This window comes from Falco biarmicus, chromosome 12 (assembly GCF_023638135.1).
Source record: "Falco biarmicus isolate bFalBia1 chromosome 12, bFalBia1.pri, whole genome shotgun sequence".
NCBI classification, from domain to species: Eukaryota; Metazoa; Chordata; class Aves; order Falconiformes; family Falconidae; genus Falco; species Falco biarmicus.
The window spans coordinates 24,381,124-24,394,013 of NC_079299.1; the positions used below are offsets into that span (position 1 = coordinate 24,381,124).

The 12,890-nt window shown below is 43.6% G+C and overlaps 1 protein-coding gene across 1 annotated transcript in view; it reads right to left on the reverse strand.

The window, feature by feature from the left end:
* PRKD3 (protein kinase D3) overlaps positions 1 to 10,787 on the reverse strand; it is a 45,759-nt gene extending 34,972 nt beyond the window's left edge. Inside the window, exons 1-2 of the mRNA XM_056357509.1 lie at positions 10,637 to 10,787; positions 6,995 to 8,022 (exon numbers count right to left, since the gene is read on the reverse strand). Of these exons, the coding sequence (XP_056213484.1) occupies positions 6,995 to 7,285 (291 nt within the window). The 5' untranslated portion in view covers positions 7,286 to 8,022; positions 10,637 to 10,787. The remainder of the gene's footprint in view (positions 1 to 6,994; positions 8,023 to 10,636) is intronic.
* Between the last annotated feature and the right edge of the window lie 2,103 nt (positions 10,788 to 12,890).

Sequence of the window (12,890 nt, forward strand, 5' to 3'; positions counted from 1 at the left end):
TGGGCCAGGCTTCCATGGGGGGAGCTATGCAAGCGGCTTGGCTCCTTGCAGACGTGCAGCACCCTGCTCTCTCTTCCGCTCCCCAGCACATTCGGGAATACAGCATTCTTTGCTCGCACCTTAGCCAGAAGGCTATGTGCAGACTGCTGGCCAAGAATAACCTCATCGATCAACAAGGTTTTTATTTCAAGTGCTATCTTTTAGCAGAATTTTTACGCAAAGCTTAAACTATGTTCAAGTTGTATGCTACCAAATTTTTCTCTCTTGCACTGCAGTGAAGTATAGCTTTTATAGCCCTTCAGTTACATGAAGTTGTTAAAGAAGCACTACCCAGTTCCTTTGAAGTGTTAAGAGCTCATAATGTAAACTTGAAAACAAAACTCAAGGCAGAATTTTTTAAAGCCTGTTTTATCTTATGGGATTACACAGCTATTACTTTCCTGCATAAAAGCCCAAAGTATCGCACAGTGACTCAGAATATATAAACTGCTAATCCCAATGTTACTATGTTTCCTAAAAGCAAAAGGGAGACTGCTCCCAGCGTTAACAGTTCCAAAAGAGCATCTAACTACAGGAAATCACTTGCAGGAAATCGACATATGCAATAGACTATGCCAAAATTAAATCTCTGGTACACCAATATCATCAACTTACATAAAGAATGTATGCAGTCCTTTGTACTTGTGTGGTACTAGCACAAGTTAACAGTAATAGTGCACTACTAGAGTTACACTGAGGAAAACCAATTGGTGTTATCTAGAATGCTTTACTGTATTACAGTATGTCTAGTTTCAACTGATAATGCATTACATCGTTCTTTTTACCCCAAAGAACTCAATATACAGCAGCCAGTACTGCTGGAGCGAAACACAACTGAAGCTTCTTTCTATCTTGGCAGTAACTGAAAAATCCCTCTACTTCAAGTTCCAGGACTTACTTTACAAAGTTCTGGACCAGTCGCCAAAAATTCACACTAGGGAAAAGCGTAGGCGGATATTGTTTCAAGGTCCAATATCTCATGACCCATCATAACTCAAAACAAATGCTTCAACCCACTGAAAGTTAATTCCAAAGTCTAATGGTGCAAAACACCCATTACCTTGGAAAGTCTCTTTGTTCACTGAAATCACTCCAATCTATTATCCTGCATCCCTACCCAGCTCTTCACTCCCACTCTTTAGAATCGCGTGCCAAATTCACATTATCACACAGACAATTAGCTTCAAACGTGTTGCATGAGTTCTTTCCCGCACCAGATGCCTCAGTACAGACATACTTGGACTACTGCTTGGCTAGGTTTTCCAGCATACAAACCTATTACCATGCTGGAAATGTTAATCTGCCCCGCATATACGAGCTCCGTGCCGCCAGAACTCCCCAGCTCCCATCTTCTCACAGGCGTGTTTGCTTCTCATGCCTCAACTCTCTATTACTCTGCTGCCTTATTTAGCTCATACAAAGAAAGCAGATGACAGGTCAAGAAGGCAGACCAACAAGGGGGAAAAATGTTTTGAGCACAGCTGATGAATACAAAACATGATTCGCATTCATTTGAGAGCCATTCAAAAACAAGCACCTAAAACTACTATAAGCTTAACTTGGAGAAAAACCAGGAAGGAAGGCTGTAGTACTGCTACCTTTTTTACTACACCAAATTAAGTTGTTACTGCAAGAGTTGTAAAGATCCATTTGTAATATGGATGGATTGTAATAAGATCCTTGTAATATGATCCTTTTACTCCTCAATATTTTAATAGTGAAACATCTGTTAACACTTGAGAAATCATATTAAGCTTCAAGTCAACACCTCTGCCACAGTTTGGTTAGACAGCCATTACCATGACAGTGTCCAAACCTTTGGAAGACAGCTCATATTCTTTCCACATGTTTTGGTCTTTTCACAACATGACAATTTAAAGTATTTTAAAATAAACACTTTTTTCCGCTACAGCAGCCCTTGCTGAAGAGCTAGCTATCCAAACTACTTTAATTCAGCCCCATTAAAATTTGAGTTCTTAGGCATACAAATAATACAGGTATACAGCTGTCACCTGGTTAGAAAATTCTACAGATACATTTACATGTTCTTCATGGCAGCCTTTCCCCCTGCCCCGTCCCCAGTTATCAAAGCAAAATGTTTAGAATGCATCTCCTCATCTCCCTCTCTCCCCCTCCCACCCTAGCCTACTTAACCTTCAAAGGCAACTGGCTAGTTTTCCAAACAATCCAAGGACTTCAGTCATATTCCAATTAATGAGAATGAAATCTGACCTAGTCTAATTAAAGCAATAGGCACAACTACCAAAAAAGTGCATACACACTGACAGGATCACATTTAATTATTGACCAGGTCAAGTTATTGACCAGGGAATATAACATACCAGGACTATATTCATAAAAATGATAAAAGTATGAAACTACAGACACAGTGGAAAGATTCACAAGCAAGCCTAACATGCAAAATTTAATTCCTTTTAAACACAGCTATACTTCCAGTGATTGTGTTCTCAACAAATTAGACAGTTCAGAGCCTTGAAGAAACAAATACAAGTATCTGCATAAGTGGCTATTGACAGATTAAAGCCTGAATTCAGGCAAGTCAAAACAGCATAATGTGACTGGAAACAACTGGGGAATTATAAAGTGTAAGTACTGTTGGGAGAGCAGACAATATTTAAGGTAAATAATGACACCTTAAGGGATCTGCCTATAGTGAGAAAGATGACCAAAAATCCCAACATAGAAAAAAATAGCCAAAAAGACGAAAGAACAAAGAAGCACAAAGCAAGCCAGTAATCAAGTAGAAATTTGATTATAAACCACCATGAATTTGTCGTTGAGAGACAATTACACATGCAGTTGAAAGAGTGATCATGTTAGAATAAAGAAAAATGAAGACAACAAAAATATTATTGCTAGCAAAAGCAAAGACACCAAACACGCATGAGTTACAGGAATCAAGATGAAAGCAACAGGTGCTAGATGAGGTTTTCAAGCCTATACATAAGCAAGACAATTTTGAGACTACTTTGAAGAAAGAAATTGAAAAACAACATACTACATATGGAAAAGTTCAGCAATAGCAGAATTGTAAACACCGTTGGTGAAGAAGGCTTAACAGCAAACCCAAAACAGGCAGGCCACGGAAGGAAAGACTGCGTTTGGAGGTGAGCTAAGTAAGACACAAGACAGACAAAAAAATACTGGGCTGGATCAAGTTGATAAGAAAAAGATAATTAGAGAGGAAGCAAGTGCAGCAAACATGAATGAAACACTAGAAATATACAAGGGCAGAGAAAGAATAGGAAGAAAGCGAGAAAGTAAGTTTGGTTTAGCACTTTTTTTTTTTGTAATTTAAGACATATGAGAGCACCATGTTATGAAAATACAGAAGAAAAATCTGAGACAAGCTTATTCATCAGTAAGACATAAGAAACAGCCCTTTCACTTTGCTAAGTGGTGACCATTTGGGTGGGTTCAGTGAAGCAGAAAAAGAAAACCTAGTTTAGAAAATTAAGAAACATATTGTATGGGCAACGGTTAGAAAGGATCACAAAAATTTCAGGCAAACATCTTCAGGTAGGAGAGCAACTAGCCTACTTCAAAATGCAAAGCCATTGGAGGAAAAGTATGTAAAGGAGGAGGAGTGCTGAGTATGACCGAAAATCAAAAGGATGAAGGACAGGTTTGTAGATAAAAAAGGTAGATAAGGGAAGTTTCAGATTCATGAAAGTGAAGATTTGGAAGTTTAAGAAAAAAGGTACAATAAATCTTGCAGGTACTGATACTACTATACAGGTAATAGCACAGAACAAACAAATGTTCCTCATTTACAGATATTAGTTTAACTGGAACAAAATACATAAGCTAGAATAAAGCATTTATAGCACGCTGTCCTACATAATTCTCAGTTTGCAGGCAGTGGAGCATCACTGTAAGCAAGTTTCTAGTTTTAAGCTGTTTAAGCCCAATGTTCTGCTGCATGTCCTCTCATGTGAGGAACAAAGAAATGGTATTTAAACACAGAAGAGGATTAAGAACTTGCCTCTGTAATATCTGATCATTGTGCAAGGACACACACTGTCCACCCGCAATTTATGCTACACATTTTTCTGCTTCTAAACACACTCCCTCTACTCCAGCAGTCATATCTGTTCGTGCTTTGGTTCCTCTTCAGACTCCCCCTGAGAACCGTATGCCTAGTGCTTTAACGTACAGCAGTCTAGATAAGGAGTGAACAGAGAAGATGGACTGAGACTATAACCGAGCATCTTTTGAAGCATCCCTATGAAGTCTAAGGTTTGGTTTTTCTGAGGACTTCTATTAAATGTTCCAATACACAATCTCTCTAACATAGCACTCCCTGAATTTAACTTGGAACTTGAAAAAAGTTTTTGCTCCTCTCCTGATATTTAGAACATTTCTAACAGAGCTAAGAGGCACGTAAAATATTTGCATTACTTATCTCGTTCTCCTAGCAGACATATGCCTCTTTAGTTTCAGTTCTGTTGATGCTACTTTTAACTACCCTTCTGCAAAACCTGTACAAGCTAAACCTGAAGCAGGAAGCACAGCTGACCATCAACAATCCAGCAAGACTAGCAATACAGAAAGCACTAAGAAAAACACGTTAGGTAAACACAGTGCTTATTTCCTAACTAAACTGCTTTTGCAGGACTATTTTCCCCCCAGTTGATTAATTTCCCCTGAAAGAAATAAAGATAATGCATAAAGCTATTTTTCTGAAAACTTCTGAGGATGCTATAATTACTTCCACAAAGGTTAAACTCCAGCCTTCTCAGAGATCTGCTGTTAATTCCCAATCAACATTTTGGATACTTTAATCGCAGCCTCAGATAGTTAGGAAGGAAACTTCCATTTAATTCTGCTCGTAAAGAGATAACGCTTAGATAAGAAGAAAAGCTACAAATTATTCCAAGTAAAAAAAGCTATTTCTCCTATTTAATTAAAAAAATCCAACAGTAAACAGATACTGCTAACTACAGAACTATCACAAGAACAACCTATACGGTAACCTTGAAGCTGAGAGCCATGAACTGGTCAAGAAAGCCTGTTTACACTGTTTTGTGGATTACCAGAGGAAAGGGAATCTTTAACACTGTTGAATCTCAACAGCACATGTAGTATCTTCAAAGCTTTCAACTGGAAAAAACAAGCAACTATACGCGTGACAATACACAGAAGAACACAGTTTACAATTTTTACATAAACACAAAATTATCTCTACAGCAATACTAGAATATTTAATATGTCTGCAACAGTCACCAGATCTAAGAGAAAAAAAAGTCAAGGCAGGATGTATTGCTGTCAAACAGAGGGTAGAGGGAGGATATTGCCACTTGTGCACTGGCTGCAAAACTACTTGTGAAAGATGAATCCATCACACAAGGTCGTCTCCTGATCAGTTTGCTGCCTGCAAACACGTTATCACTAAGCAGTCATCTACTCGTAGCATCAGCTGCAGCAGAGCATACACTGAATCAAAGCCAGACAAAAGAGGAAAACTGATCGTGAAATCCCCCTCAGTTTTGCAATAGATTAGGTTCAGCATATAAGAAGTTCCTTGAGCTAAACTTTTAGCTGAGCCTGCCAAAAGAACAAAAAGGCAAAACAAAAATAAGCGTGAATGTATTTGTTTTCATCTTTAAGAGAGCAGGCAGGAAACATGCAGATGCAAAGAGAAGAAGTTGATACAGAAAGAAAAAAGCAGCTCCTAAAATGGCTGCGATGAAGTGCACCTAACATGCATGGTACCAATAAAAAAAAAAAAAAAGTTGACCCTAATAACTTGTCTCCTCAGAAAGGAACTAAGTATGCTGAATTTTGGTAGCCCCTAAAGTTATTATGGAATCAGTTTGGTTGACAACTAGTATGTAAAAATACGTAAGATGCAGTAAGTTACCAGACGGGGAAAATATACACTATATATAATACAAATAAAAAAGATACACTAGCATATGCACATGAGAGTTCATACAATGTCTGCATTTACATTCTTTCAAGCTACTAAGTGAAAAAGAATCATCTAATGAAACTAATCAACCATAAACAACAATCACAACAATTCAAAACATTTCCCTAAAAAATAATCTACCTTCAGCTCCCTCCCTCGAGGAAGGAGAACAATTATTTCTTAATTATTTTATGAAACAATATTAACTATTACTTAACTACTTTTCAGGTTGCTTAGTAGGATATAACCTAAACAAAATAACACTTGGATGCAAAAACAGCAAGATCAATGTTATTTCCTTCCTAGAGAGTCAGAACTTGCAACAGCTTAACCAAGACACATTTGAAAAGTACGCTAAGATTTTTATATTTCTTGGTCAACCCCCTCTTAGCAGAAATTACACTGATAATAATCAGCTTATAAAAGAGAAAGGCACGTATTCCTTATGTGGAAAAACAACACTAGGACAGTATTAGCTGTTTGGCGGGGGGTTTAATTATTAACTGGAAACAAAAAGAAAATATCATGCAAGTCTGCAGGGCCACAGTGTGTTTCTGTAACCACAACTGGTCCTTTCATTACAGCTGGCTATACGATTCCAAGAATACCCCTTAACAGTAGTAAGCTTAAACTAGTAAAAACCTAAGGTGTCAGTGACAATCACTGAAAGTAGAAAACATATTCTCCATATTGTTAAAACTAATTCTTGCAGAGAAAATTTACCACTACATCATCTTTTACTAGATTTCACAAGCAAGCGCAACAAGATGATTTGAAATTAACAGCTTCTGTCTTGGGAGTTAGCAAAATTCCTTTGTGCATAACTAATACACACACACACATATATATATATGTGCAATTTATATATATATATACACACACACACACAAATACCTAACATGGATCTTTGTCCCTGTACCAAACTTCTTGGCATATTCCAAGTCAGACGCTGTTATTACTAAGCAGACTGTTACAAAACAACCGTCACCATCAGCAGAACACGGTAGCATTGTACTATACCTTCTGGTAAACTATAGAGCACACGAGGTCTTTAACAGCAGAGAGGGACAGGTCCTGAGCTTCAATGGTGACAGTCTCTCGAGTGAGACCAATTTGCAGAAGGAAGGAGACCCCATGCATAGAGCCCCGGGAGTTGGTGAGGCTCTGGGTACTGAAACTGCCATTGGAGAGTCGACTGGAGAGCCCCGACTGGGGACTAGAAGACAAAGTTGGGGTTTGTGGTGCAGCAGCATGACACGTAGGTGGGGAAAACTTCTGTAAGGATGGGGGAGAAGAGTTGTTTGCTGACATCTGACTTGCTTTACTTTGTCAAGATCTCCCTAGTAGTCAAATTCTAAGAAAAATATCTCGTCAGTTCTTGGTTTGAAATGAAAACAAGGATAATGTAACTTTCCCTTTCTCAGTTCAGTAAAACACCCCTGACTAGTAAAACTTAATTTTCCCTTTCATTCTGTGCAAGCCAAAGAGCAAATAACTTCAGCTGTAAGTTACATTAAATAAAGGTTCTCCTTCTGCAGTTACAATCAGCTGAGCAAAAGCAGATTGCCTGTCCTTTAGCACCACGTCCAGACAACAGACGCTTACATAAAGGCCTCACAGAAATACACCAGCTCTGCTGTTTTATACTTGTCCTTCATTTTTATGTACTAAAAAAAAAGCTGGAAACACAGATTGAAATAAACGTTGGTAACTCATTAAAAGTATCTTCGTTCACTTAATTCCACAGATCATATCTTAAATGCAGACTCATCTTTGTGTAGACAGACTTGTAGAATGAAAAAAAAGAGTATCCTTGAGCAACAACAGAAGTCCACGTATGTGATGAATCTATTCCTCCTTCAGAAAGTCTTCTCTGAATTCACAGGACACTATTAATTTGGAGATCTGTGAAGGTATCTGATTTCATTTTTATAAAATATTTTAGCTCATGAAATGCAGGAGCAGAATGTCTGAAGACACAATCACATTAAATGTAATCTCTGACTTCATCCAGATAATCTCCAGCATTTTGAAATGTTGTACTCTGCCTGTAGGAGAAAAGATAAAGTTGTTATTTCACATGAAATGCACAAAATTGCATAGCAATGTCACAACCACTCTACTTTTGAGGCAGCAGGATCACCAGTTCCTTGAAATAAGTTGTTAGTAAGATTTTGTACTTATAACTGGAAGTTAACGGTTTTCGCACTGTATGATACACAAGACAAAATCAGACCTAATACTGCCCAATACATTACCACATCTGTTAATTAACAGTAATTTAGCAGAGCAAAGCACTTAACTGTTAAAAGAAAAAAAAAATGTTGGGGAGGGGAGTAGACCACAGCTCTGCTCTGTAGGTGTATACTGAGAAACTGGTGGGCAGGGAAGGAAATTTATCAAATGCATTGAAATGTCAAAAAAACCCATAATGTCAAAATTCAAAAAAAGCCTCTATGTAACACATACTCAGGGTATCATTTTAATACTTTTATTCAAGACAACTGAAGAACATTTACACAGACTAACTCATCCCATTGAGCACTGGTTCCTTTGGCGGGGGGGGAGGCGGGGTGAAGGGAATCATTTAATGCTCACATGTCTGATTAAAAAAGCGAGTATGCCACAACCTTTGAAAATAAATCATTTCATGAGCACAGGCTCAACAACACTTGTTACAAGGTGGTGTGCCACCTGATTCTATATTTCAAGCATTTCATGAGCAACTGAAATGCTCATAAACAATCATTTTTAGATTCCTCATGCAACTTCTGCCACAGAAGAATTTACACCTGAACACAAGAGTGGTTCAAGAACATAGATACTACGTATTACTAATAGTTTTTAAAGGAGGATAGAACTACACAGGGCACAAAAATCAGTAAGCTCACCTCTTCCTTCCTTCCCTTACAAACAGAAACAAAATCTCAGAACAGGTATTACTAAGATCACATGAAATTTCAGAAGAGAGATGCCACAGTTTATCACACACAATATAAACTGTCCTTAATAGAAATAAGGCTGATAAGTGGTAAAACAGTCCATTTAATAGATTACGCGCCTCTGGTATTTACCAGCACGGTAATTTAAAACCCCACTGCCACCCCATTCTAAAAGGCAGATAAAGAAAGAGAGGTACACAAACTGCAGTACTTCAAGGAAGATAAGGTCTTGGTTCTGCGATAAAAATTCCTAACAGGGGCTCCAGAAGACAGATCTGACACCTTCTAGATTTTCAGCACAGGTATCTACAAACTGTTGTCTTCAAATACTCAAGAGTTGCTGGGCACTTACCAACAATACCTGAAAAGACAAGTTCTGCCTTAAAGAGCACACTAAATGTGATACAGAGGAAGGCCATAAATATGAAGAGTAAGTATAGCAACATTTAAGTACCCCTCTCAAGAAAGCAACCTCACAGTGCCTTCAACTCTGCTGGAAGATGACCTCTTTTTGTTTTCTGCATACTGATTTTCTATCCCTCACCTCTCACAGATACCAGAGATAGCAAATACAAGCCTCAGGGGTGGATCTGAATTAAAGGCAATAATGCCTAACCAACATGATAGAAAATGCAAGCACCATATGATGTGAAAGAATTAACGGGTCTACTAAGCAAGTTCAGACAGTGAAAACACACTGCAAAAGCTCACCTACAGCTGCCTAATTAGAATGGAAATTGTATTTACCAAGACTACGATGCGTTTGCATTTTTCATACCAAGTGTCTTTGCATACAAGCCTTTAACGGAGTTAATTTTTGGTACTAGGTAGGAAAGCATGGATCTTTCTGAGAAAGTAAAACCATTGAAAGTGCTTAAATTGTAGTTACGATAAACGGATTCTGAACATCAAATCAGTGCATACCGAAACGTATGTTCAGTCCTACGATTCTATGCTTATATATATATTACAAAATCCCCCAGAGCTGCCGAAGCAGAGAGGCGAAGGGCCGTGGAGGACGCCGGCTGCCCCAGCCCCGCATCCCGCCCCGCCCCTTCCCCCCGGGGCTGCCCCCTAGCCCGGCCGCTCCCCGGCGGCCTCCCCAGCACCCGGCACCGGCTGTGCCCTCCCTCCCCCGCAGGCACGACACGGCCCCGGCCCCGCTCCAAGCGGCCCCTCCCCCGCCGCGGGCCCCGGGCGCTTCCCGCCGGGAGGGACCGAAGCCACAGCTCGGGGCCGCCCGCAGGTGCCGGGGGGGCGGGCGGGCGGCTCCCCGCCACCGCGGGCCGGGGCGGGCCGCGTCCTGCCTGCCGCGGGTCACGCAGCCCCGGCCGGGCGGGCGCCGGCAGCCGCCCGGCGCGTCCTGTCGCGCCCCCCCAGGTTTAAAGCCCCGCCGGGCGGCCCGCCCCTGCCGGCAGGCTCCCCGCCGCGCCGCTCCCCGGAGATGATGTGGCTGCGGCCCGGCACCCCCACCCGGGGCACCCCCCCGCCAAAGCGGAGATGCCGCTGTCGACGGCCCTTCACCCCCGCTCCCCCACCCGCAGCCCCCGGGGCAGGGCTTCTGGCCGGGGCCGCCGACGGCGACGTCGCCGCTCCGGCCGCGGCAGGAACTTTCCGAGCCCGCCCCCGCCCTTCCCCGGCGCGGCGGAGCCCGGGCCACCGCCCCCCCTCCCCTCCCCTCGGCGGGTCCCGGCCCCGGCCCCGCGCCCCCCGCCCTCACCTGCGGCCCCGCCAGACGCCGGCTGTCCCGGGCCGCAGCTGCCCCGCGCGCATCGCACCCGCCGCGCAGCCCGCGGCGCCCCGCACACCCCAGAGCCGCCCGGGACGGGCTGCGGCCGGCGCGGGGGCTGCCGGGAGCTGCAGTCCCACGGCCGCGCTCCGGCCCGCGGCGCCGCGCTCGAGCGAACTACGCGCCCCGGCGTGCCCCGCGCGGGCGGCGCTCCGCGGCGCGTGCGCGGGCGGGCCCCGCAGAGTTTCCGTTAGTTTTCTTGCCTGTGGCGCTGATGCCCCGGACCGCTAACGGGGCGGCGGGGCGCGGCGCCTGCGGACGCTGTGCCGCTCCGTTTTGCCGCCGCCGCCGGCCCGGCCGCAAGTTGTGCCCCCGTCAGCTGGTGCCCGCCTGCCGCTGTGGCAGCGCCGGCCTCGCCTTGCGCCGGCTCCTCCGCCCCCCGCCTGAGGGAGCGCCCCGGGCCTGCCCGCCCGCCCCGCCGCGGCCCTGCCCGCCGCCGGCGCCGCGCTCCGTTCACCTTGGCGGGGCGTGGGCGGCGCGGCCCCGTGGGGTGAGGAGGGGGGGATCTCCCCCGGGCCTGGGACGGGGCCCTTCATCTCTGCACAGGAAATACTTGACCTAGTGTGTCACGGGATCACGCTGGTCTCCTCCGTGGCCGCCCCGACCCGGTAGCTGGAAAGGGCTCCGTGCGAGCAGCGTGCCTGCCGCCCCCCCCCCCCGCTCCCCGCGGTAGCCCCAGCAGCGGGCGAGCTGGCCGCCTGCCGCAGAAGCTCTCCGGGCCCTTTCGGACATGACTGTCCCTGTCTGCTACAGTGCTTCGCCCCCCCCGCCCCTCCTCAGCTTCGAATGCTGATTCACCCAAACCCCGTCCTCTGCTCCGCGTTAGTGATGCCCCCCTTGCATCACCAGCAAATCTCTGCACGCAAGATATTTAGCAAAAACTTTCAGCAGAAATACTGAGTAAAGCCAGTCACAAGGCAAAACGGTATTTAAAACCTCCCTCCAGCCAAAAAGCTCCCCTTAAAAGGCAATACATAATCTTCCTTCTTGAATTTGGATTCAATCTCTCCGTACGATTCTTAAAACCGTGAGGAGTTAACTGCATTTTAAATTATATACCAGACCGAAAACATGTGGAAAAGGCAAACTGTTAACAGAAATTCAAAGGCTTCCAATTCTCAGCTCAGCGAGACGCAGATGGAGAAACAGATTAGTGCTCTGTCACTTGTAGTGCTGTCTGTAATGTACGTTTCTCATTTCCTTCATCTCACGCTCCTAAGGCCTGGCCTAAAACCCACTGAAGCTGACTGGAGTCTTTTCACTTACTTTGCCTTGTTTTGCATCAAACCTTTACACAGTGCAGCTGATAGAGACTGTAACCAGGTCCGTGTTCTGACTGGAGCCAGTTTATTTGATAAATAATTAGCCTGAAGCTTCTTGTCAAAATCTGGAACTACTTTAAACTCAGACTGTAGCAGTTAATGGTTGATTCTGCTTTTAACTGGTTTTGAATCCTAAAAAAACACCCTGGGACTTTTTAATGAAGGCTATTCCATGAATAGAGGATGTTCTTGCCAAAGCTCTGCACCAGATAACTGAGCAATCTTCGTTTCCTTTTTCCTCTGAAGTGGGACTCCCACACGCCACCACTGTAAACATAGAGCTTGCCTCCATAAACATGATTTTTGATGTTTAGCACAGCAAGGAATCATACTCTGGAATATTTAAAGTGCGGCAAGCTTCTCACATTCTGAGTAACAGCCCTAAAAATAGTGCTTTATGGACAATACCAGATGGGTATTAGGTATTACCACAGTCACTGGGCAACGATTAAACATCTTTGCAAAGAAGGTCAGCTTTATACCATCCAATAGGGTTGGTGCCATTTAATTTTCTGCCCTAAGCCATAATAGCTGCTTTTTCATAAATTAGAACAGAAGATGGATTAGTTAAATCAATTTATTACAGAACACAGGAAAGCATCAGCCACAAGAAAGCAAACTGCTGTAAGTATTTGCACACACATCTGAAAGCAGCTCTGCATTTCAGCATCTATGTATAGAGCAGCACATACATCTGTGTATATGCGCAACTGACTTTGTGTGACTATATAGTGCAGCATCGTGACAGCATTAGCCCTCTCTGCACCAGCTGACGGAGCGAGCATTCTGTTTGTTATTTTTGTGACTACCGTATTTACTGATTTCCTGTGGATTTCATCAAAGTTCACCTTTTTTCTGAGCCC